Raw genomic sequence first — 25,970 nt, forward strand, 5'->3', positions numbered from 1 at the left:
CATGTAACTGAGAGCATTTCCCTCTGCATTGTCTGCCGGAGAGCTTAGCGTCAAATTTTCACCCACTGCTAACAAATGCATGGGATTTTCATGGATGCGTTTGAATTCTAAGCTTATTCCTGGCCCTGGTGAACTTTCTTTCCGACACTTAGGCCTGTTTTTCATTTATTTTTACCCTGTTACATCTTACATATCTCTGTAATCCACTTTAAATGCGTTCTGGATCAAAACAGACTTGAAAATGCTTAGACGGGTTTGCATCCTATAATCTATGCTTCAGTTCATGAAATTGCATGATAAATGTAATTGCCCCACCATTTGATATAAAGAGCTTTATTCTGAAATAAGGAAATACAAATTCTTTGAAGTTACACATCGGTTCATACAGAATCATCTCAGCCTTCACTTCTAAAATCAAGCTGACTTTTAAAAACCTTCGAGTAAAACGGTTACAATAAACTTGAGACTCAAAGCCAGACTAAGATATATATATTTGATGAGAGTCATCCCATTACTAGTTTTTATTCGTCATTTGAAATGTGTGTCTGTTCCCCATTTTGTTCTGAATACCGAAAACACAATTTCTGACAAAGATTTACTCGATTTCTACATTTAAAAGTTTCTAAAGAAAGAATTTTTAAGCTAAATACATTTAAAATACTCTTTTCGTGACCCAGCATTAAAACGTGTAAAAGGAAATCAGAATTGTTTTGAACTGGAGGTATAGTTTCAAGTAATCCAAGACAGGACAGAAGACAAACAGTTCACGGGAACAGGTTTGAGAAAGATTTTTGGGTCAGTGAAGGATATTAAATGGTGTTATTGACAGAAATACACTTTAAAAAATACGAACACAAATTTTTAGAAAGGAATTCGTAGTACTAAAATCAATCTAGAAATGTTCGAACTATCAATAATCCTACTTTACAAAAGTGGGACAAGGTGACAGAAGACATTGAATACCATTGAGTGTATTTAGCCAAGTGTCCCTGAAGCATTCTGGGCATGAAGAATGACAGTCATGAGGCCACGGTATTGTCCCGGGAACAGCAGCTGGGTGGTTTTACACGTGATTCCCAAAGGGCACAGAGGCTCCTTAGGAAACAGTGGAGAGGATTAATTTTGACAATAATAAACTTTACATGAGGGCCAGGGAGCATAAAATGATCCAATCAGACTGAACTCTTGCCAAGAGACTGAAATCAGAAACACAACCAAGTTCAATCCCAGTGTCCTCATTTCTACGCAGACAGAAAGAACATTTCTCATACTTTTATTTAAAGAAATAAAACCAATTGGTGAACTTCAGAGAAAGCGTATCTAATGAACTTCTCTCCCGTGAACCCCCGTTTGGTCATTTGATCGTTTAGAGGTATCTGTAAAGATCTGCCTCTCTACTCCTTAACTTCATCAGCCCGCCTGGATGGAACATGAGGTCAACTATGTAGACCTCAGGAGGAGGGAGAGCCCCGATCAGTCCCTTACGAGATTCATTCATCAACTGAACTTCATTCCAAGCTCTGCCATACTCCCCACGAACCAGAGAGCAGCCGATGCCAATTTTATCAGCCAGAGCCTGTGGGAGAAAACACAAGATCGACCAAAAGTGAGGAGGGAGAGGAGGGGAGAAAAAAAATCCTGAGCTCTAAGACCCATCTTGTTGAAGGGGAAATCTACGACTCTTGCAAAGAAGTGCTTAGAAAGGAGGCTGGAAGAAAAAAACCAAAAAACACGTGGAATATTGTGATAGGAACCAATAAAATGTGACAAGTTCCCTTCTTCCTCGAGATCCTGTAGCCTCAAAAATCTCTGTGTAGGTCCTGCTGGGAAGTGACATTTTTCAGGCAGTTACACGGCATTGTATCAGGACAAGATTGATAACGTCATTGGAGAAAAGCTATTCCGCAGGTTTTCAACACTAGTGCATCTATCAATCTTTCCATGCTTCTAGGCTGCTCTGGGGGTGTGATATGCAGTGGGATTGAATGGAGGGATCAAATTGGTGGGAACCTATTTCTTGCCGATTTGTTCTGTGCGATGGAAATCGTGCCGTGAGCAGGAGGAGCTGGTTGGCCGGGGACGGTCCTGCTCTGCTGGGGCTGCCTGCTGCCACTTCCTGAGTTGTGTAATGTTCCTTGGAAGTGGTCTCTTCAGTTCGGTCCTGGTTTTGAGGTTATTTACAAAGTACCTTCAAAATAATCTGGAAACTGGGGGCGCCCGGGTGACTCAGTCGGTGAAGCATCCGATTCTTGACCAGGTCACGATCTCACCGTAAGGTGGGTACGAGCCCCACGTTGGATCCTGTGCTGACAGCTCAGAGCCTGGAGCCTGTTTCAGATTCTGTGTCTCCCTCTCTCTCTGCTCCTCCCCTGCTCACACTCTCCATCTCTCTCTCTGTCTCTCTCAAATTAATAAGCAAAACGTTAAAAAATAATAATCTGGAAACTTCTTTGCCACATCATGATGGATTGAGAGAGCTGGCTCAGACTTGCCTGGGTTTGAATTTCGGCTCAGCCGCTCCCTGGCTGCTGTCACCGCAAACAAAGGGCTCAGCCTCTCTGTGCCTCCGTTTCTTCGTCTGGGAAATGAGGATAACCGTAGAGCCTCCTGCTTAGCAGGTTATAAGGATGAAGTGGATTAAAACGTATCAAGTGCTTAGGGCTGTGAGCCCCGCACAGAGCAGGTGCTCAATAAATGCTCCTAGCCAGAGGAGGCAGGAATCGCGTTGTTTTAATCACCTGTTTATATATTCATGTGACTTACTGATTACGTACTGTGTCGTGATGGCACCAGGCAGTCTTGGGTGGACCAAGACGATTAAGACATGGTCGTCATTTTTCAGGCCGTACCTCCTATCTAGGCTGAGCCTGCCTGGTAAACAGTCAACTCTCACGTAACAGTATCCAAATGTATGGCCACTCCCGTGGTATTGTCATTTATGATACGAAATACACGTTTGGTCTTCGTCCGTTTCCGCACAGAACTCCTAAACCCTTGGGATTTCCTAAGTGATGAGCGCCATAAGTGTCTTTTCTTAATGAGGTGGCTTTTGGACCACCCCCAAGGGTGGGGATGGTTTGGCAGGCGAACCAATCTTGCGACTGGAGGGTTAGAACTTTCAGCTCCACCTCCTGACCTCTGGGGAGGGGAGGGGGTTGCAGGTTGAATCAGTCCCCGGTGGCCAATGACTTCATCAATCATGACTATGTAATGAAGCCTCTATAAAAATCCAAAAGGAGAGGTTCTGGAGAAGGGCCGGGTTGGTGACCACATGGAGATTCGGGGAGAGTGGTGTGCCTGGAGGGGACACGGAGGCTCCAAGCCCTCTCCCCATACCATTCCTTTTTTAAATTTTTTTTTAATGTTTTTATTTATTTTTGAGACAGAGAGAGACAGAGCATGAGCGGGGGAGGGGCAGAGAGAGAGGGAGACACAGAAGCCGAAGCAGGCTCCAGGCTCCGAGCTGTCAGCACAGAGCCCGACGCAGGGCTCGAACCCACGAACTGCGAGATCATGACCTGAGCCGAAGTCGGATGCTCAACCGACTGAGCCACCCAGGCGCCCCAACCCCTATACCATTCTTCATGCAATTCGTCCATCTGGCTGTTCCTGAGTTACATCCTTTTCTAACAAACTGCCGATCAAGTCAGGAAAAGGTGTCTGAGTTCTGGGAGCCGCTCTAACAAATTAATCAACCCTGAGGGGGCTGTGTCCAGGGGAACCTCCGATCTGTTGCTCAGAGGCACAGATGACAACCTGGGCTTGTGACTGGTGGCTTGAAACGTGTGTGGCCGGGAGGGGACAGTCTTGTAGGGCTGAGCCCTTCACCTGTGGGATCTGACATCATCTCCAGGCAGGTAGTGTCAGAATCGAGTTGAACTGACCCAGCTGAGGTCAGAGGATTACCTGAATGTATAGAAACTGCCCACCCCGATCCCCGCCACCCCTCCCCCATTGGAATTGGTACCAGAATCATCTTACACACTGTCTTGCGGGGTAGAGAGCCAAAAATAAACATGCTTTCCAAAATAATGGTTACTGACCTCTTAAACTCCATGGCAAGGCACTTTAAATCATCACAATGATCCTGTGAAATAGATACTATTGCATTTCCCATTTTATGGAGAGTAAAACCAAGGTCAGATAATTTTCCCCAAGGAGGTCACAGTAAGTGGTGACCTAACATGGAAGGCAGGGGATCGGTCTCCAGAGTCTGAGTCCTAACCTCAGGGTGACGCTGCCTCCCACTGAGCTGAATGAGTTCTCATCTGAAAGTCTGGATTTTCTTTGTGAGGTGGGAAACAATGAAAAGTGTTAGTAGGAGGAAAGACAGATGTGGGGCACAGCTGCTGAGGAAAAAAAGAGAAAAGCCTGTGACCAGGAGATGGAAAAGGGTGACACCTGAATGTCCACCTGAGTTGGGCACCCTGAGGTGGCTGTGGCGTCCCCCCACTGTCCTGTTCCACAGCCTGGGCGGCACCGTGGAAAGGGCAAGCCATCAGACTGGCCCAGGGTGGACTGGCGAGGCAGGGGAGAGGAAGGATGGGGTCAAGAGGATGAGGGAAGTTAGTGAGCGAATTCTAAGGTCCATGGATGATTTCTCTAGGCGCCTAGGGGTGGGAAAGCGAAACCAAAAAGGAGGCAACAAACTGGAAGAAAATGGAGGAGATGAAGAGTATTCAGAGGAGTGAATGATTTACGGAGGTAGAGGGTAAGAGATTTTATCAGTGGGTATTTATCAGTGGTTGGGATGTCAGTGGTGGGAAAGATCAGGATAATGAATTGGATGACTCAACCGAGGTGTGAGGGTAATGGATCCGGTTTGGCATAATGCTACGGACTGAATGTTTACGTCTCCTCCGCCCCAACTCATTTGTTGAAGCCTTGACCCCCAGTGTGATGGTATTGGGAGGGCTTGTAGGAGGAGGAAGGGACCAGAGCCCCCGGTCCGTCCATCCTGTGAGGGCAAAGGAAGGAAGTGGCCACTGGAAACCAGGAAGAGGGTCCTCACCAGACGCTGGCTCCGTTCTCACCTTGAGCTGAGACTTCTCAGCCTCCATTATCGTGAGAAATAACTATTTATTGGTTAGGCCCCCCAATGTACGGTATTTTGTTTGAGCAGATGATCACACTAATACAGTGCCTGTGAGACACTCAGGTGCAGCCTGGAGGGTAAACAGGCACACGGATGTGGGATCAGGAGAGGTTTGTGGGACAGAGGGAAGAATCTGGACACCCGCGGCATTTAGTTAGTATTTAAGGCCACGTGAGAGCATGACCTCACCATATGAAGCACATAGAGTGAGAAGGGAGAAGAGTCTGTGTCGGAACGTCGCGGGGACCCCAAAACTTAAAATAGCGTTGGAGGAAAGAGGTCACCAGAGGAGACTGAGATGAGGTGGAGAGAGAGAACAAAAGTTACTCAAGAAGAGTGCTGTCAGGGAATAAGAAGGACGAGTGACAAAGTCTTTGACATACCAAGTAAGACAGACAATAGATTCCTGTGGTTCTTCCTGAGAGGGAGCCAAGGCGAGAGACCGCAGTGGCCTGAAGGAGAAGAACGAGGTGAGCCAAAGAGGGACAAGGTACCGAGATGACTCTGAATTTTGACCAAGACTGAGAATTATCTAGATAGAAAAAATATGGTAGGTTTGATTCAGATCGACACGGGTTCAGAGTTGAGCTGTGCCTCTCGCTGACCTTGGGTAAATCCCCTCTCAGTTCAGTTTTCTTGTCTTTCAAACAAGGATAGTAATTTCGACTTTTGGTATTTCTCAGAGTTTTCACAATTGCATTAATCAAGTGTCTGTCATGTAGCTCAAAATGATGGTGGTCATGATGATAGGAGCTACAGGAATAGTTGTAGTTATTACGAGAAAAGATTTATATTTCCTCTTTAAATATTGTAGACTTAAGTTTAGATTTTAAAGGAGAAACAGAGAGAGAAAAAGATTCAAGGCAGAAGAGAAGAATTTGCTAGAGCAAGAAACCCAAGAAAATAAGGAAGATTGGGGAGCACAAGGGGAGCTCCGTTGGTTAAGTGTCCCGTTCTCTCTCGGTTTTGGCTTGGGTCATGATCTCACAGTTTGTGGGTTCAAGCCCCAAGTTGGGCTCTACACTGATGGAGTGGAGCCCGCTTGGGTTCTCCCTCTCCCATTCTCTCTGCCCCTCCCTCTCACGCTCTCCCTTGCTCTCTCTCTCTCTCAAAATAAATAAAACTTAAGGAAAAAAAGAAACTAGGGAAATTTGGCACTCCAATTATATATAGAATTAGCTTGGAACTGGAGGCAAGATACACATGGATGTAAAGAGGTTTGTAGGTATTTGGGAGGAAGTAGGAATTGTATACATTCAGTCTACAGTTCAGAAACCATTTTTGCAGCTCTTATTATATTCCAGACGCTTGATACAGTGGAGGAAAAAAAAATTACCCCCTCTTTCTTGAACCTGACCCTCCTCTCGTGTCCCCCTCAGTGAACGATGCCAACATTAACGGTTGCCCTGCCCAGAGCCTGAAAATCTTGTTCTTCTCATGCAGTCCCTCACACCGCACCTTGGCAGACGCCAATTGCTTTCCGTTTCGCTCTTAAATCTCTCTGTACGTATATACATATATATACATATATATGTGTTTTTAATTTATTTTTTATTTAAAAAAAATTTTTTTTAACGTTTATTTATTTTTGAGACAGAGCATGAACAGGGGAGGAGCAGAGAGAGAGGGAGACACAGAATCTGAAACAGGCTCCAGGCTCTGAGCCGTCAGCACAGAGCCCGACACGGGGCTCGAATTCACGGACCGCGAGATCGTGACCTGAGCCGAAGTCGGACGCTCAACCGACCGAGCCACCCAGGCGCCCCTATATATGTATTTTTAAAATCATGCTCTCCCCTTAACAGCTTTCGGTGGCCACTCACAGATTTTAGGATCAAGTGCAAATTCACATGGTGCTTTATAATCCGGCCCTTTAGCTGCATCTGACCCGTCCTCTTTCCTTTTTCCAGACCAACTATGCTACATTCCTCAAGTCGACCATGGACTCTCATTCCTGTCATCTTGTATAAAATGTTTGCTTTGTTTAGAATGTTCTTGTCTTCCTTCTTTACCCGATGAAATCCTATGTATTCTCTAATACTCAGGCTACACATCACTTCCTCCCCTGAAGCTTTCCCTGACATCACCAGAGAACCCACAAGTCTAGCCCTTGTGTGTATGCAGGGGCTATCGCTTTAAGAGATCCATATTCCCAGACCTTAGAAGAGCCCTTGACCTGTAGCAGGTGTATGATAAATATTGAATGAATATGCTTCCGGTAGTCTGGCAAATATATACGTGAGTGTGTGTGTGTGTGTGTGTGTGTGTACACACACAAAAATAAGTGCGTGTATACACACACACACAAATAAGTAAATCTAGGTGGCAGGATTAATATTAGCCAGTTAAATGTTAGCAAGTGGCTCACACTATTATGAGAAAGACAAACATTTTTACCTAAAGGCAAATGAGGCAAAATATCTCAAATACCTTGAAAAGCAAAGCTCGATGATAGAAGATTCCTTTTTTGATCTGTCCAATTGGCACAACGTTGGATTTAAGTTGAAATTTTAGCTCACTGATATGGAGTTCCCAGCTGAAATTATGGAGTTTCTCCTTTGACATTTTACCACCCATTTTTTCTGCCACGTACCTGTGTCAATGACATTGAGATCCAATCAATCGAGTTTCACATCCCATTTTAGATGCTTTGAGTGTAACTCTACGTACAGTTGTATGTGTCAAAGCTGCATTTCCTCTGGCTTTCTTATTTGCTTTACTTTTTAAACTTACTATAAGTGCGTTAACATTAGGCTCACTCTATTCAAACTATCACATAGAGAGTGACACTCTCACAATTTCATTCAACACAAAGGAAGAAATGAATGCTAATCTTCGCAATATTTATAAGAAGAAACAAATCATATCACACAAAGTTCCTATCAACACAGTTTTTTTTTTTTTTTTTTAAATTTTTTTTTTTTCAACGTTTTTTTTTATTTATTTTTGGGACAGAGAGAGACAGAGCATGAACGGGGGAGGGGCAGAGAGAGAGGGAGACACAGAATCGGAAACAGGCTCCAGGCTCCGAGCCATCAGCCCAGAGCCTGACGTGGGGCTCGAACTCACGGACCGCGAGATCGTGACCTGGCTGAAGTCGGACGCTTAACCGACTGCGCCACCCAGGCGCCCCTCAACACAGTTTTAAAGCTTTATCTTGCCCTTGAAAAAATATTCACAAATGCTTCAATCTGAAATCCAAGGCATCGTGCTAACATACACGGTCCTTCTTTTAACGAATTTGAACTTAGAGATAATGTGCACACATTGGAAATTTTTTCTTTGGATTCCCAAATATTTTCAAGTTTTCTAATTTTTCCCTGTTAAATTTTATTATTTTGGGGGGCGCCTGGGTGGCTCAGTCGGTCAAGCGTCTGACTCTTGGTTTTTTGCTCAGGTCACGGTCCCACAGTTCATGGGTTTGAGCCTTGCATTGGGCTCTGAGCGCTGACAGCGCAGAGCCTGCTTGGGATTCTGTCTCTCTCTCCCTCCCTCTCTCTACCCCTGCCCTGGTGGGGCTCTCTCTCTCTCTCTCTCTCAAAATAAAAACATAACCTCAAAAATATAGATATATGTGATTAAATTTTTTTTTGATTTAGAGAAAGATGGCGTTTAGGTAACACTAAAGTGAGAGGAAGAGAGGAAGAAGGCAGAAGGAAAAATAAGTTGGGTGAGGAGTTGGAATGGATGTGCCCCGGGGGTTTCTCCTCATTGGAGGCTCTCCCTGAAGAGGTCAGTAAACACGTCTACAAAAATCCTCTGTCAACTAAGGCTATACTGCATCTTGGAGTAGAGGCAGAGTTGCACATTTTAAGAAAAACTTTCGTCTTGCTGTACAGAGAACCAAGCGAGGAAGAACAACGGCCGAAAACGGGAGGAAAGGTGGGGGAGAAAGCTGTCGCACGACCCAGCCAGGCAGACCGTGATCAATGCTGGGGACCAACAGCTCGGGGGCAAATCTCAGCATCCCCGTCTTGGGGCGGGCTCAGGTTTAAAAAAAAAAAAAACAACGAAAACCCCACAATTATTTGGGAACGATGAAAAGTATTCCCGATAGGAACAAAGCACGAGGACGTTTGGCAAATGCTGAAATGAGCTAGATCAGAGTTCTGCTTGAGTCATCACTTCTCAAGGACACCCGAAAAACGCCAGCAGCCAAAAATGTTCTCTTCCGGTTCTGGCTGACGAGAAGTCAATGATCTGGCGGCTGTTGTTTCTTGCGGTTGTCACATCCAGGTTTGATGAGTGCAGTGCACTTCAACTTGGAGAGGGTACAAGCTCCCGCGGAGGCCCCAGCTGTTGCAGGATCCACCTGCTCACCTAACTCACCTGCTCCTTCTTGGTGCCAGTGGCGAAGGCCACCCTCCACTTGAAGTGATTCCTAACCCCTCACAGCTACCACGTCAAGGTCTCAGGTTTCTCTTAGCGGACTCACACTAAATGCTCCAATTAAGAAGGCAGGATCAGGGGTGCCTGGGTGGCTCAGTCGGTTGGGCGTCCGACTTCGGCTCAGGTCACGATCTCACAGTTCGTGAGTTCGAGCCCCGCGTCAGGCTCCGTGCTGACAGCTCGGAGCCTGGAGCCTGCCTCGGATTCTGTGTCTCCCTTGATCTCTGCCCCCTCCCCGCTCCTGCTCTGTGTCTCTCTTTCTCTCAAAAATAAATGAACATTAAAAAAACTTTTTAAGGAAAAGAAGGCAGCCTCACTGACGTCTGCAGGGTGTTGAGCCTGCCCAAATAGCCATCCCTCAGAACACTCACACCCCCACGTTAGAGCAACGTGCAGTGCAAAATATCAGACATAGGACATAAAAATCAGTGATGGTTGTTTGTATTAGAACATAATTTTTGAGTCTACAAATAATTCACAATACGATTCCTTTAAATTGTGAGCACCCCATCTACCTACGGAGTCATTTAATTTTCACACTTGATTCATTCCTTAGGATCACATTGAAGGATGGCTTTAGTGGTTTCGCTGGAGAAAATGACAAAAGCAAAAGCATTTTTCTTGAAGCAATTTCCAGCTCCTAGCTCTGATTCTTGGTGGAAATAGGACGTAAAATAGAAATGGAGCGTTTTTTCAATTGATTGTGTTTCTGCTTCAGAGTCAGCGGTGGGGTGCAGTTATTATGACGGAGTCACCTGAAAACTGGCTAAAAAATGCAAACCGCTAACATCAGAAACTTTTCCTCAGAAACTGAAAATGTGCATGAATAGACAGAGACAGCTGACTTACCTTGCAAGGACCTCAATCTGTTCCTTAATATTGGTTATGGGAAATATTGATTTGGTCACTTCATACACGTAAACACGGAAGTCAGGATCGAAGGGAGGATACCATTCTTTCTCGGGGCTTCCTTCTCCCATCAATTTTGGTAATGTCGAAACCTCTTCTTCCTCCTTCACTCTTTCCTCCTCTTTTTTCCCTCGGCCTTTCCTTTGAGAGTACACAGTAGCAATCAACGTCACAAAATGAACCACACCAACTGTGCTCTGAGTAATCTAAAGAACCCCACAGAAATAGATTATTTTAAACCTCAATGACCCTATCATATGCCGTTTTCAAATTTTCGATGACGGTGATGGAGTGTTATAGCCTCTACATTATGCAGGAGAAATTAACTTTCAAGGTAACACTGCCTGATTGGTACATACGAAAATCGTACGTTGGTCTTCCGTATAATTGCTTAGCAAGACGTCTGGTGCACAGTAGGTATGCAAGAAGCATTTATTGAATTGGGAGAAAATAGGTTGCTTCCTCAGGGAGTCGAAGCCAGTCTTATATCATCTCTCGCTTCAGTTGGGCCCTTCAGCAAGAAGAGTTTGCATCACCATTTTTAAGAAAAAATTCCCCGGGGGTACCTGGGTGGCCCAGTCCCTTAAGCGTCCGACTTCGGCTCAGGTCATGATCTCACGGTTTGTGAGTTCGAGCCCCGCGTAGGATTCGGTGCTGACAGCTCAGAGCTTGGAGCCTGCTTTGGATTCTATGTCTCCCTCTCTCTCTCCGCCCCTCCCCTGTTCACACTCCTGTGTGTGTGTCTCTCTCTCAAAAGTAAATAAACTTTAAAAAAAATTTTTTTTAAATTACCCAAAACATGGAAAAAAGCAAACCAAAATACGGATAGCACAGAATTTCCATGTCATGCAGGGGCGAAGACTTACCTGAAGTTTATCTAAAGAAATGTACTTAATTCTGCACTTACGAAAACTGAAATGTACTTAATAAACAGTAAAGATACTGCTTAATTAAAATCTACTCTTAATTAATAGTTTCAACCCGAGAGAATTTGCTAGTTAACATGTGTAGCAGAGACGCAAAGGATTCCTGTCGGTGGAAAAGGCATTGCCAGCGGTCACAGTTGATTGTCCTGGAGGCCGTTAACCAGTTTTTAAAATGCAATTCTTTGTGTTCCTTCACTGGGGAATGTCTTTACCTCCCCCTCTTCATTGTTAAAGGACAGTTTCGCCCGAGAGAGATCACGTGGTGGATGCCTTTGGCAGTTGAGACACGTTGTGCCACTTCCTTGTGGCCTCCGAGAAATGCACCGGCACTCAAATTGGAATTTCCCGATATGAATTCAGATCCCACGATTCAGGGGCACTTCCTTCGGTGGAGCTACCTCACGAGAAAATTGCAGCCCTTGTTATGCTAGCAGAACCGGAGGTGGGGACGAGGAAACCTCCATGTGAACTTCTATAGCCTTTGCTTACGTCTATTTTTTTCCTGCTGTTCCTGCATTGTATCTTTTACTAAAATAAACCTTAGCCATAATTATATTATATTATATTATATTATATTATATTATATTATATTATATTATATATAACATATATTATATATAACATATATTATATATAACATATATTATATATAGACAATATATTACATATTATGTATTACATATTTTATATTACATATTATGTATTACATATCACATCACATATCACATATCACATATCATATATCATATATTATATATAGACACACACAGACACACACCCATCCCCTAGCTAAGAAAATGGGGCCCGGCCAGGTGAAGCTCCTAAATTGTGTCTTTGCAACTATTTTGCATTTTGTTCCGCTAGCAGTAAATTAGAAGCAGGAATTATCTTTAAATATTTCTCGAAGTACAGGATGAAGGGGGGGGGCAACCAAAGGCGATGTGAGTTTTCTCTTTAATTCATTTGGAGGAAGAAATACAAAAAATAATCTTATTAATTGCTTTTGGAGCATTACACAAAACTCTATAATCACCACAAATACCCAACGTTTTGTATTTTTTAATTCAATATTCTATGTACTGCAGCTAAGTAGAGTCTAAAATGTACTCCCCATATATTATGATAAAATTTCTAAGCAAAAATTAACATTTCCAGCTCTATCATCTGAATACCTTTCTTGGGGCGCCTGGGTGGTTCAATTGGTTAAGCGTTGGACTTTGGCTCAGGTCATGATCTCATGGTTTGTGGGTTTGAGCCCCACGTCCGGCTCTGTGCTGAGAGCTCAGAGCCTGGAGTCCGCTGCAGATTCTGTGTCTTCCTCTCTCTCTCTCTCTCTCTCTCTCTCTGCCCTTCTCACGCTTGCACTCTCTCTCAAAAACAAATAACACTTAAAAATTTTTGAACACATTTCTTCTTTTGCAAGACAAATAAATAGAACATCTTCACATACATAGTAAGATTTTAGTAAATTGGGAGCCACCACGAGAAAGGTCAATTAGAATGGTGAAAACCATATTTAGATTTACCTGCTCCTAAAGTTACAGGGTAGCTTTATAAGATTGGACAGCTTGACTCAGAGCACCTATAACACAAAGCAGGTGTATTTCTGAGTGTGCTGAGGTGCGAGAGGAGAATCATTTGGTACGTAGCAGACGAGAGCCAGCACGCAGGACTTAGCACATCATGGAGGGCAATCCTATTGAGTGATTAAAAAGGGATAATTTACAGGAGCCTCTGAACTGTAGTTTCCTGCTGCTACAAACAGAAGTACTTCATTTGGACCTCTTTCCCATGAAGCCTGCCTGGGTATGTCAATAAGGGCTTCAATACTTAAATGGATTTTATTTCTTCTTCTTCTTCTTCTTCTTTTTTAAACATTTATTTATTTATGAGAGACAGAGAGAGACAGAGCGCAAGCAGGGGAGGGGCAGAGAGAGAGAGGGAGACACAGAGTCTGAAGCAGGCTCCGGGCTCTGCACGGACAGGCTGACAGCAGTGAGCCTGATGTGGGGCTCAAACCTACGAACCGTAAGATCATGAACCATGAGATCATGCCCTGAGCTGAAGTCGGACGCTTAACCGACTGAGCCACCCAGGCACCCCAAATGAATTCCATTTCTAAATCACTATGGAGACAAGTGCTAAGAAATTACAAAATTAACTCTCGTAAAATTAACCCTCAGAAAGAACACCGATTTGCGATTAAAGATAGTGGAACTTTTACCTTTCTTACCAAGACTTTAGCAAAACTACCTCAGAAAACAGAGAGTTACTGTGGGAATCCAAAGCAATAAGGATATTTTCTATGTTCATCGGTGGATGAGAAGGCAGATAGCTAAACAGAAAGAGACATTTGTCTGGCTCCAAACTCTGTACTGACATTTTCAAAGTTTAATCACTTGCTCCTTTTTGATTCCATCAACTATTTGGACATATAAGTTATAAGGCAAGGCTGCTGGGAGAAACGGAAGTCATGAAGCTGGCCCACGTGGGGTTTCAATTTAGGCAGGAAGATTTGGGTCTATGAAAAATTATCACAATACCAGGTAGTATTCGATAAATTCCACATGAGTGGTAAAAATAAGAAATTCGAGATGTTCCAGAAATCTATCCCAGTTGGGTGTCCTGTTCCCCCCAGTCTATTCCAAAAAGATGAGGAGAGAGTATTGTATAAAGTGGACACAGAATGTATTCCGGGTTTAGAAGGATGTATGTGTGCATACGTGTGTGCGTGTGTGTGTGTGTGTGTGTGTGTGTGTGTGTGGTTTATTTTCTTATTTGTCAGTGTCCCCAGTAGGATGTAAGTTCTATGAAAACAAAGGTTTATGTTCACTTCTGTATCTCTAATGTGGGAACAACTCCTGATACCTAATACAATAAGTATTTGCTGAACGAATGAAAAAATTCAAGAAAAGAAGGTGAGAAGGTATTTAAGCGTGATTAAGATGTTAAATGTGATTAAGAAACAATATCTATTTCTGAAAGACTTTTGCAGTTAGTCAAGATTTGGGAGGAAGGGGGAAAAATGGCCAAGCGAAGGTTAAAAAAAAAAAGCAGTTGAGGGAAATTCTTCAAAAAATAACAATGTTTTAGGAAGTCGTTATGATGAGGATCAAGATTGAGCGGCAGAAATGTTTAAGTATATGTTGTAAATTTCTAAAAGACTCCAGAGGTGAACAGACTGGAAGGAAACAAAATAGAGACAGGAAAGCAATAAACTTTTAAGTGTGTATCATAAACTCATGTGCAATCAACTTAAATATTTATGAAACCTGGTCTGAATACAAAAATATGCTACAGATAGAACTTCTGATACACTCACAAATGGGTACAGTAAGTGTTTATTGGGAGGGGAATGGTCTTTATAAAGAAAAGCTTTAGAGGGCATATTAGGTTTGTCGGATTCAGTGAAGGCTAGGAAATTATCAAGATGGCGGCTGGATAAAGGCAAAACCAATCACGTCTCCTATTAGTGTTTTGCTGTGACGGAGGGAACAGCTGAACGCTTCGCACAGAAGAACAATATAGTTGCTAGTCACCCAGCGAGAGACTGTCGCTTAAGGATTTTAATTTACATGGTATATGGTGATAATATTCATGAGGAGAAAGAGACAAATCATACTTCCCCTGTCTGTATTGGGCCACCACACACATAACTGGTTTGCCCATTTCCTGTCCCCTCTCTTCAAGACTTTGGCCACTTTGTGGTTCTAGATGTCTCGTCATTGTCGGCAGTACCTCTCAGTAACTTTTTGTTAACATCGCACATTCTCTACGACATTATCAGATGAGTAGAGTTAAAATGTGTTACTCTATCGTCCGGGGTCCAAAGTTCTCATAGGAACAAGACAAGAAGGGCTTACCAAAAGAGAGACAACAGGGCAACACGATTACGACCAATCTATCCCCCCAGTGGACCCAGGAATAAGGAGGGGAAAGGGACTGGATGTATATGGATCACTTAAGTATGCCAGGCAATGGTTTAGGCACTCGACAAACACTGTTTCACTTACTCTTACAGCACCTCTGCGAGGAAGGAATCATCACTTCCATTTTAGAGATGAGAAAACCAAGGACCAGTGTTGACCGAATCCAAATGTAGGTTCTCCTGTATGCTAACAACCTGTCTGAATGTTAGGAGCACGTCAGGGCTTATCTCTCAGTGGGGAGTAAGAGGCAAGAGTATGCAGAGACAAGGAGGAGACTGGAAATGGTGTGAGAAGAAATAATGATCCTCACTTGTTTATACTTATTCTCCCCGGGGCATATTGCCAGGGAGTCAAACCGCTATTCCTTTCAACAACAAGCCTTCGATATTTGAAAGAATTTGTGGGGCGCCTGGGTGGCTCAGTCGGTTAAGCGGCCGACTTCGGCTCAGGTCATGATCTCTCGGTCCATGAGTTCGAGCCCCGCGTCGGGCTCTGTGCTGACAGCTCAGAGCCTGGAGCCTGTTTCAGATTCTGTGTCTCCCTCTCTCTGACCCTCCCCCGTTCATGCTCTGTCTCTCTCTGTCTCAACAATAAATAAACATTAAAAAAAAATTAAAAAAAAAAGAATTTGTATTTAATCTATAAATTTTTTTTGGTTATTATTTTTTATTTTTATTTTTTCAGGCGTTTGCCATGCCTACACAATTGCTGTTTGGACTTCATCTGGAGGATGATAGGAAAGCGTTGTTTTGGGCAGAGTAATATGATCAGCCTTTCAGTTTGGGAAGTTAATTTGGGGGGGGGGGTGGTCGCATGGAGGATGGGTTTATGGAGGGCTAAATAAAATGCAGGCGGATCTTACAATAAGGGGGTTAGTGTGCTGAGATATAATACAAAGGCCTGAAGAGGGGAGGTAAAGGTGAAACCGAAGGGAAACAATGACTTAAGAGGCACTGAAGACATCGAGTGCATAGGGCTGAGTCTCATTCAGTGAAGGGGAGTAAGGAGAAGAAGGATTTTAAGATGATGCCAAAGCTTGAGCAATTGCATGGGAGTTAACATTCATCAGCATTGGGAACAGAGGAGGAGAAGGAGGTTTGGGAGTTGGGGGAACAATGAGTTTCGTTAGAAACGCACTGTTTCCAGGCCAGCAGGATAGAGAAGCCAGGACTCAGGAAAGGGGCACATAAATGTCAACGGTAGCTTTATTTAAAAAAAAAAAAAATTTTTTTTTTAATTAATAAAAAAAAAGAACCAGACGGGGCTGTAAGAAAAATAAGATAGTGCGAAAGAGCCAAGAACAGCAGAATCAGCAAAGATTTAAGCTGATGTGATATCAGAGATATCAGAGGGAAGATACACTTTGATTGATGATGATAGGTACAGTATACGCATAACGGTCACTCATCAGACAAGTGCCTACCCTCCCCGATCAAGGGGGCAGAAAGCTGATTTTTCCCCAGGGCCATGGCTGGGTAGACCAAAGGGAGACACCTGCCCCAAAGCCAACCAATGCTTTGGCCACTGAAGAGAAGGTGGTCCCTCTTACAAATTTGCACCTGGTAGTTGTTGGGCTTTAGAATGGAAAGTTTGCTTGGAACTGGAGCCAGGTCTGTCCCATGGCAAACGAAAGTCACATACGCTACAGTTATGGGTGAGGCAATAACCAAAAGAGGGTCAAGGAGGATAACAAAGGGTCTGTAAATAAGATACCACGCACGTGGAGAGAGGGAGAGAGAGAAAGAGAGGGAGAAAGCCAGAGAGAGCCTACAGTTACGGACTTCATCCCAGCTCCTGTCGTTTTGGGGATGGCTGCATTTCCCACATTGGACCCTGGAGATTCCTCTACGTCCCTGCAAGGGTTGAGTGGATTTGGGCTCCTTGTAACTGTTTCACACAACAGTACTAGCATTTGTTGAGTGTTTACTTTGTGCCAGGCACTGCTCTATGGACTGTTCATGTGCTAATTTATTTAATCGTCACAACAGCCTAGGTTATGCCCGTTTCACCGATGAGGGGACTCGGGCAAAGAGAAGGTAGCCAATTTGTTCAAGACACACGGCTTAGGCGGGTGGACCTTGTCAAAAATAACCCTGTCCTGTCAATTTAAGATTTCTGTTCTCTTGAATAAACACGGAGGCCTATGTGTGCCAACCAAGCGCTAGGCTAAACACTGGGGATGAAAAGGGAAATACTCCAATCAGCCTATGTTCTTGTCCTCAAGTTGCTGCCTGTGCAGTAGAGGTGAGGCTGAGAAGCCTAAGGAGGAAAGGAAAGCCGGGAAGAAAAGCGAGGGGGAAAAAAGGGAGGGGAGGAGAGGGAAGGGCAAAAAGTATCAGGCCTAGAACGACAGGCGCAGATTAGAAGCAGAGATGAGAAGAATGAGCCACGGAGACTCACAGTAGAGAATGAAGTCCGAAACAGAAAATAAACAGCTCTGAGGTCTGAGGAAGAGAGCAAACCGCTGTCTGCACCTTGGGAGACCTTCGGGGGCAGTCCCCGTTTAGAAAGCGGATGCTGGACATGTGTGCTAGATGGCCTCCAATACCACAGTGGTTCTGAAGGGCTTAAGTCAACAATAATTAAAGGGTCACGGAGCGTGGCAAGAGGTCCACGTGGGTTTTTGAGGAATCCAGGAAAGTGCTCATTAGAGAAATAATATGTTTAAAAATACGTACACATACCGAAAGCATGTTTAAAACATGCCAGGCCTAAAAAGCATGAAACCACACTGTAATCGTTCCATCATGTAAACACTTGGTCCTATGTCCCTCTCCCCCCTCTCGCTGCCTCCTGAAGGTCAGAGGTTTCTCTGGGTGAGCTGGATGGGGAGGGGAGGTGGAGGCATAAGGCAGAGAGAGAGAGGAAGACAGAGACAGAGAGAGGGAGAGAGAACCACACGCCAGCGTGTGTGGCTCACCACCCACAAAGGCAGCCAGGGGGGAGGGCACAGGGTTCATTTTACATCGATCTCTACACCGGGTCGGACTTGTAAATGAGTCACTAGGACTGCTGTTTCTGTGGTCGTTTTTGAATTAAAGTGCCTGTAGGACTGTATAGTGATCAAAGTGACCCGAGTTCTCACCCAGAGGCAGAAGAAGAAATTCCCTCCGGTTAAGTTTTCAAGAGGTTGCAAGAGACAAAAACGAAGTAAGTTACTTTTTAATTACAGCTCATGAGTCTCGCTTCGCACAACATGCCGAGTCCAGAAGCAAAGCTTCCCATTTAAAAGCCACCCCTTCCATTCCCCAACTCTGCTGGGGAGTCAAAGCCTGACATGATCACAATTAGGAAGAGAACGTAATCACACATCCCCTACCTTGATCCTCTTTCTTTTGTGGTGCCTTTGCTAAGAGCAGTATTTCGTCCAGAAGGAGGCTCGGATTTCTCTTCTGTGGGAGATCCAAATCCGGTACTAAAATGATAACTATTTTTTCTGATTGTATGAAAAAACTCATGATCGATTTCAGTCACATGAAAAATAAGAAAACATTACATGTGCAAGGCGTCTCATAAGTTAGAAGGCATTTGTCACTGCCGTGACATGCCGCGATCCCTTTGCCGTCAAGGCAGGGGTGAAGCAGGGCACGAGGCACTCTTCCATCTACAAATAGTAACACAAAGTCTGCCCACGGCCACTGTGTCCCGTGGTCCAGAGCTCAGTGTATGTTCATGGCACACAGGACGTAAAGCCAGTCTCACTAGCTACTTTTCCAGAGATGTTTTCCGTGGCAATTTGAAAACGCAATTACGAGGGGCACCTGGGTGGCTCAGTCGGTTAGGCATCCGACTCTTGATTTCGGCTCAGGTCGTGAGCCTGGCTCACAGTTCGTGAGTTCGAGCCCTGCATCTGGCTCTGCGCTGACAGTGCAAGCCTGCTTGGGATTCTCTGTCTCCCTCTCTCGGCCCCTCCCCTGCTTGCTCTCTATCTCTCTCTCTCAAAATAAATAAACATTAAAAAAATTTTTTTAAGCAATGATGAAATTATATTACTATAAGGATGAAAAGAATTACGTTGCCAAGATCTAAAACCCAAATTTTTTTTTTTTTTTTTTTTTTTTTTACTCCCACATTGAGGGGAGAATTGAGTCCAGACAAAATACCATTTTCTTACTTGGTCTTTTCTTTGCTTGCTCTTCTAAAGGAAGACGAAGAAGAAATGCTCCGACCATAACCAACATCTGATGATTTATCTTCCGTAGATGGAGGCGGAGAACTAAAATTTTACATATTTGAAATTATACACAAGTTAAAATACTTGATTTGTCAATATTGGATCTGCCTACAAAAGACAGGTTTTTTTTGTTTTTGTTTTTTTTTTTTGAAAATCATATTTGGAGCTGACTTTTAACAGTGACCTAATAAACGCATAAAGGTAAGACAAAGAATATTGTAAAGGTTTTCATGAACTGGAACAGGAAATATTTTTATAAAATGTGTCCCATAAAATATGTAGATATATATAGGTATCTGTGACCATTTTTTAAAATTCTGAAGCTTGCATTTTTAGCTTTATTATTTACTTCTTATTTCATATTTTTTAAAAGCCCCGGGCAGCATTATAGTCCTGCATACAGTTCTGGAGCCCTGTAAACACAACTCGCTTCGGTTTGCTCCTGTCTATTTATACTTTCTTCAATTAACTTCATGTTACCGGGAAGGGAATAGGCACTGACTACAGAAATACATCTGGAATTGAGTGGAAAAACCATGTTGGTGGTGATTTCCATGGTCTTTACTAGGTCAGGCTACAAATTTACGGACCAGTGTTGATTTTCAGGGTGACGCTAAATACAGGGGACGAAAAGGTGCCATCCTGCGAATCTTTACATATTCACGTGATGATGGACAAACAAAAACCATTATGCTTCCCTGCATCCGTCCACCCCCGAGAGACTCACACATCAGATGATTTACTGTTCACTAAAAGTACAGCACGTTGATCACTTGGTTCTTGTAAGCAGAGATCCTTCAAAGGCAAAAGTTTGGTGCCAGGATTTATCTGCAGATAATTTAAGAACTGATCACTCTGGGAGAATCTGTTGTCTGTCAGAGTAACTAATTACTAAAGAGATCACTAAAAATATTGCGAGGCTATCTAAAAATAGGCTAGACAAAGTCCTATATTAGCAATTTTACCAGCCTGGTGAGGCGGGTTAGACCACACCATTTTCTGAGGTCTTTTTCCAGTCATACTATAATGAGATGCCTCTCTCATCCAAGACACTTTTTAGGATCCTTTAAAGACCAGACAGATCATGGGGCGTCGTGGTGGTTCAGTTGGTTAAGTGTCCGACCTTGGCCCACATCATGATCTCATGGTTCGGGGATTTGAGCCCTGCATCGAGCTCTGTGCTGATGGCTCAGAGCCCGGAGCCTGCTTCCGATTCTCTGTCTCCTTCTCTCTCTGCCTCTCCCCCACTCATGCTCTCTCTCTCTCTCTCTCTCTCTCTTTCTCTCAGAAAGCAAACAAAAACATATATATATCAGACAGATCATGTCATTTTTCTGCCCAGAACTCTGTCTGCCAAGTTTTCCCACTTCATTCAAAGTAAAAGCCAAAATCCTTCCAATGGTCTACAAGACTTAACATGATCTGGTCTCTCTGTATCTCTCTGATTTAGTCCTCACTATCGTGCTCCTTGGTTCATTCAGCTCTATACTGACCTTCCTGTTTCTCAATATCTGCCAAGCATGTTTACACCTTATGGCTTCTGTACAAGCTGTTTCTTCTGCCTGGAAAGCTCTTCCCCGAGCCATCTCCATGGCTCAATCCCTCACCTTGTAGTTTTTTTTTTTTGTTGTTGTTTTTTAAATTTTTTTTAACGTTTATTTATTTTTGAGACAGAGAGAGACAGAGCATGAACGGGGGAGGGGCAGAGAGAGAGGGAGACACAGAATCGGAAGCAGGCTCCAGGCTCCGAGCCATCAGCCCAGAGCCCGACGCGGGGCTGGAACTCACAGACCATGAGATCATGACCTGAGCCGAAGTCAGACGCTTGACCGACTGAGCCACCCAGGCGCCCCTCACCTTGTAGTTTTTGCTCAAGTATGACCCTCCCTGTGAGGCCTACCTGATCACGATTTCTAAAATTATGAACATCAACCCCCAGCAACCCCCAGCACTATAGAGCCCCCTTATCTTGCCTCTGATCTATTTTTGCCCCCAATGCTCTGATCATTTTGATCGTGTGATATAATTTCTTTATTTGTTATGTTTCCTATTTATTGACACTTTCCTCTTACCGGTGCCATGGAAGTAGAGATATGTCTCTTTTATTCACTGACTATTCCAACCTACAATATTAGAAACTTAATATTTACTGAATGAATGAATCAGAGAATTCTCCTTTATTTTTAAAATAAATTTTTTTGAAAGTTTATTTATTTTTGAGAGAGAGAGAGAGACAGAGCATGAGCAGAGGAGGGACAGAGAGAGAGGGAGACACAGAATCTGAAACAGGCTCCAGTCTCCGAGCTGTCAGCACAGAGCCCGACGCGGGGCTCGAACTCGTGAACCGCGAGATCATGATCTGAGCCGAAGTCGGACGCTCAACCAACTGAGCCACCCAGGCACCCCAGAGAATTCTCCTTTATAAAAAATATTGTTTCATTAAATTTTTTTAAAACTCGTGAGCAAATACATTTTGTCACAGTTTTATCTGATCCATAGCAACATTTTCCTGGTAAGTGTTCTCTGTTGGCTTTTCTGCCCATTTCCTCATTTTTCTCAAAGCATCTTTGTACTAATAATGTGCTAGGGGAAGTCAGAAGGAGGATCAAGAGTCCAGTTTTAGGCTAGCCATTTTCATTATTCGAAATGCCTCTAGGGGCACCTGCCTGGCTCAGCCGGTAAAGCACGTGACTCTTTACCTCAGGAGCATGAGTTCGAGCCCCACATTGTAAAGATTACTTTAAAAATAGGGGTGCCTGGGTGGCTTAGTTGGTTGAGTGTCCAGCTCTTGGTTTCAGCTCAGGTCATGATCCCATGGTTTGTGAGTTCAAGCCCCATATCGGGCTCTGTGAAGGCGGCGCGGAGCCTGCTTGGGACTCTCTCTCTCCCCTCTCTCTCTGCCCTTACCCCACTTGTGTTGTCTCTCAAAATAAATAAACGTAAAATAATTAAAAATTAAATAAAATAATAAAAATAAATAAAATAAAATAAAATAAAATAAAATAAAATAAAATAAAATAAAATATGACTGACTCTAGATTTCTGTTCAGGTCGTGATCTCATGGTTCGTGAGTTCAAACCCCGTATCAGGCTCTGCACTGATGGGATTCTGTCTCCCCTTCTCTCTGGCCCTCCCCTGTTTGCTCCCCTCCCTGCAAAATAAATAAACTTTGAAAAAAATTTAATAAAATAAAATAAAAATTTTTTTAATGTCTCTAGAACTGTTAGCATGGCAGAGTGTTTCTTGCAAATACGGCTCGGCTCTGTGATTCCTTCATGGCCCTGTCTCCTCTGCCTTTCTGAACCACCCTGATCCAAGAAGGCTTCCGCTGCTTGCCTTGCTCATCCCAGGTGCTCGGGTCCTGCACCTGCCCGGCAAACCCAGCATTTGGCTTGTGCACCCCTGAGCTCTCCCATCACCTGAGGCAGTATGGATTGCTGATGGTGCTTTCTGAGGCCTGCCGCCGCTGGCTCCCTCGTCCCTCTCTGGGCTTATTTTTTCCCCTTTTCATTTTTCTCCTGTACCCCTTCTGCTTGATCTCAGGGAATTTCAGTCACTCCTACTTTTTTTTTTTTTGTAATTTTAGAGAGAAAGAGAGAGAGAGTGCCAGCACACACACAGGTGCAAGAGGGGGGCAGGGGGGAGAGAGAGAGAGAATTCAAGTGGCCTCCACACTCAGCACGGAGCCCGACGTGGGGCTCAATCCCATGACCCTGGGATCATGCATGAGCTGAACACAAACCAAGAGGACAACGCTCAGCTGCCTGAGCCACCCGGCACCCCCTTATGTTTTTTTTTTTTGAAGTCTGTGGATCGTATCTGCTTCCAAGGTTTGCTTAATATGGGATTTGTAGATTTAAAAAAGTTCCCCTATTCTCCTCATTGCTGTTGGTCTCCAGAAGAAAGGAAGATGCTAACTTAAGCCGCAATGCCAGAAAGTCCTCAAGATTCTAATTTTCAGCTTCCCATTTCTCTGGACGTCCACACTGCATTACACTGTATATTGGTTTTAAAATCAGAATCAGAAATGCAGCTTAAATAACATTCCTCTATATTACATTTTAAAATCTGGGAATACACTTTGGTTAATTTCAGTTAGATTATGACTAATAAAACAAGGGGTGCCTGAGAGGCTCAGTCGGTTAAGCCTCTGACTTCAGCTCAGGTCCTGATCTCAAGGTTGGTGTGTTCGAGCCCCGCGTCGGGCTCTGTGCTGACAGCTCGGAGCCTGGAGCCTGCTTCGGATTCTGTGTCTCCCTCTCTCTCTGCCCCTCCCCCGCTCACGCTCTGTGTCTCTAACTCTCTCAAAAATGAATAAACGTTAAAAAAATTTTTTTTAATTAAAACAAAACACTTATACTTCTATACTGATCGCTGAGCTGAGCCCTGGAAATAACAGAACCCCCAAACAGAAAGTGCTCCTTCTTTTATATTTTCTCTGAAACTCGAGAGTAGCATCAGCAAGCTGGTTTCTACTACAGGTAATCAGATTCTAGGTAAAACTGTACATAAATGCAAAATCTTACCGCAGACAGAGTTAAGAATAAAGCTCTGATTCCCAAGTTTCTGTCTATAAAAATATACATTCTGCTAGGTGGTTATAAAATTGCAATGTAATGGCATCATGACTAAAGAAACGATCGCACATACCGAAATACAAATTAGTGCTGTCACTTACCCGACCGTAATCATAGAATCCGTCACTAATTATGTTACTTGATGACAAGTAGCCAGTCAGGCTATATTTCAGAGACAGGTTGTTGTTGAGCAATTTGTTATAAGCTGCCTCACTGAATTTATTTTTTCGACTTGCTGATAGATTAACTTCTTCAAGGATATCTAAAGCCCTGTCAATAAAAGAAAAGAGCATTATTTGCTCTAAACAAGCAATCCAACGTTAAATTCCCATGTATATCCGTAGCTAAGACCCTGAGTGAAGAATTGAGATGGAAAGGTTAAAGACACCTCACCCTTTTTTTCTATTTATTTCTGTTTTAATGTTTGTTTTTTGAGAGAGGGACAGAGCATGAGTGGGGGAGGGGCAGAGGGCGAGGGGGACACACAGAATCCGAAACAGGCTCCAGGCTCCGAGCTGTCAGCACAGAGCCCGATGTGGGGCTCGAACACACAAACCTTGAGATCATGACCTGAGCTGAAGTCGGACGCTTAACCGACTGAGCCCCCCAGGCCGCCCCGACATCTCACCCTTTTAGATAAAGTAATGTACACAAATATAAATAAAGATGGTTAGAAATGGGGAAACCTGTCAGTGGAACCTTAAAAAGCCTGTTTGTCGGTTTGGTTAAATGCAGAATTCTGAGGCCGTCACGGCTCACGCATTTTATTTTGGCTTCCAACGTGGAGAGACAGGGGCGCCTGGGCGGCTCAGTCCAGTAAGAAACAGACTCTTGGTTTGCTCTTAAGTCATGACCTCACGGGTTGGTGAGTTCGAGCCCGGCGTCAGGCTCTGCACCGACGGCAGTGAGGAGCCTGCTCGGGATCCTCTGTCTCCCCCTCTCTCAAAATAAATAAATAAACTTAAAAAGGAAAAGAAACTTAAAAAAAAAAAAAAAGCAGCCAGGCAGAGGTGTCGTTTCGCGATTGCAGAGTGGAAGAGAGGTGTTTATCAGGATGAAAAACGGACAGGGAGACAGTCAAGCTGGTTTTGTCGCAGAGGGGGGGCGGGGAGGGAGGTCTCCAGGGGTTGGGAGGAGCCCAGATGATCCTGCTCCCACCAGGCGGTCCTTTCTGGGAGGCTCTCGGTGCCCAGCCCAGCTCCCCAGGGCCCTGCCTGCCCTTCCTTGGGCCTGAAGACTGTCCGCCTTCCTCCTCTGCTCTCCATCTGAGCCAGAAACTCGAGGCAGCCCCACTCACCCGAGCTTGCAAAGTTCGACAGCCGTGAGCTCGTCGTTGGCACAGACCATCACGGCCCAGCTGGCGTGCCTTCTTACTTCATCATTCTTCGAGCGCAGGAGCTCGACCAGCGGCTCCAGGCCACCCGAATTCCTTAACTAAAAGTAGAAACTGCAAGTGTACACGTTGGGAGGACACAATATAAACATCCGTGGGGTTTTTTGTTTGTTTGTTTCTGTAATCGCCTTGTTGGGTGGTGAAGAGATTTTGACTATGTACGAGCATGTTAGGATCTGTGCATAATTGGAATTTTTACAGCCCGGGGTGAAAGATCTCCTGTAAAACCTTATAGACAGGAGCCCAGATTTCTGTGCACGGTCAAGAGGAGGCCCCCAGGGAAATCATGGAGGGAGGGCGTCCTGATCTTTGGTGGGAGGGAGACTGGGCGGACAGCCTATTATCTCGCAGCCCTACTTTCATTCACTCTGCTCCTCAACCTGAATGTTCACGTGGCCCTGGGGGAGGCAGGATGATGGTCCCCCAGAGGTGTCCTCTTCCCTGGAAGGGATTTTGCAGATGTGACAAGCTAACGATTTTGAGATGGGGAGATTGTCCCCGATCAACAGGTGGGCCCAATTTAACTACAAGGGTCTTTAGAGGATGGAGAGGAGGGTGCCCGGAGGCAAGAAAGGGG

The 25,970-nt window shown here is 44.3% G+C and overlaps 1 protein-coding gene across 11 annotated transcripts in view; it reads right to left on the bottom strand.

Moving 5' to 3' along the window:
• Positions 1-317: 317 nt before the first annotated feature.
• The window catches only part of ARMC3 (armadillo repeat containing 3), a 101,515-nt gene continuing 75,862 nt past the window's right edge, over positions 318-25,970 (bottom strand). For 4 of the 11 annotated variants that reach the window (XM_019460542.2, XM_019460544.2, XM_019460543.2 and 1 more), the window contains exons 12-19: positions 25,298-25,434; positions 24,102-24,270; positions 20,150-20,250; positions 19,363-19,464; positions 18,568-18,684; positions 10,334-10,534; positions 7,526-7,688; positions 318-1,576 (exon numbers count right to left, since the gene is read on the bottom strand). In XM_019460542.2, the coding sequence (XP_019316087.2) occupies positions 1,367-1,576; positions 7,526-7,688; positions 10,334-10,534; positions 18,568-18,684; positions 19,363-19,464; positions 20,150-20,250; positions 24,102-24,270; positions 25,298-25,434 (1,200 nt within the window). In that variant the 3' untranslated portion in view covers positions 318-1,366. Of the gene's footprint in view, positions 1,577-7,525; positions 7,689-9,909; positions 10,251-10,333; positions 10,600-18,567; positions 18,685-19,362; positions 19,465-20,149; positions 20,251-24,101; positions 24,271-25,297; positions 25,435-25,970 lie in introns of those variants that run through there. The other 7 variants (XM_019460547.2, XM_019460546.2, XM_019460548.2 and 4 more) reach the window with 7 other exon arrangements.

Source organism: Panthera pardus, unplaced genomic scaffold (assembly GCF_024362965.1).
Source record: "Panthera pardus isolate Hobbes unplaced genomic scaffold, ASM2436296v1 HiC_scaffold_6, whole genome shotgun sequence".
Classification (NCBI taxonomy): domain Eukaryota; kingdom Metazoa; phylum Chordata; class Mammalia; order Carnivora; family Felidae; genus Panthera; species Panthera pardus.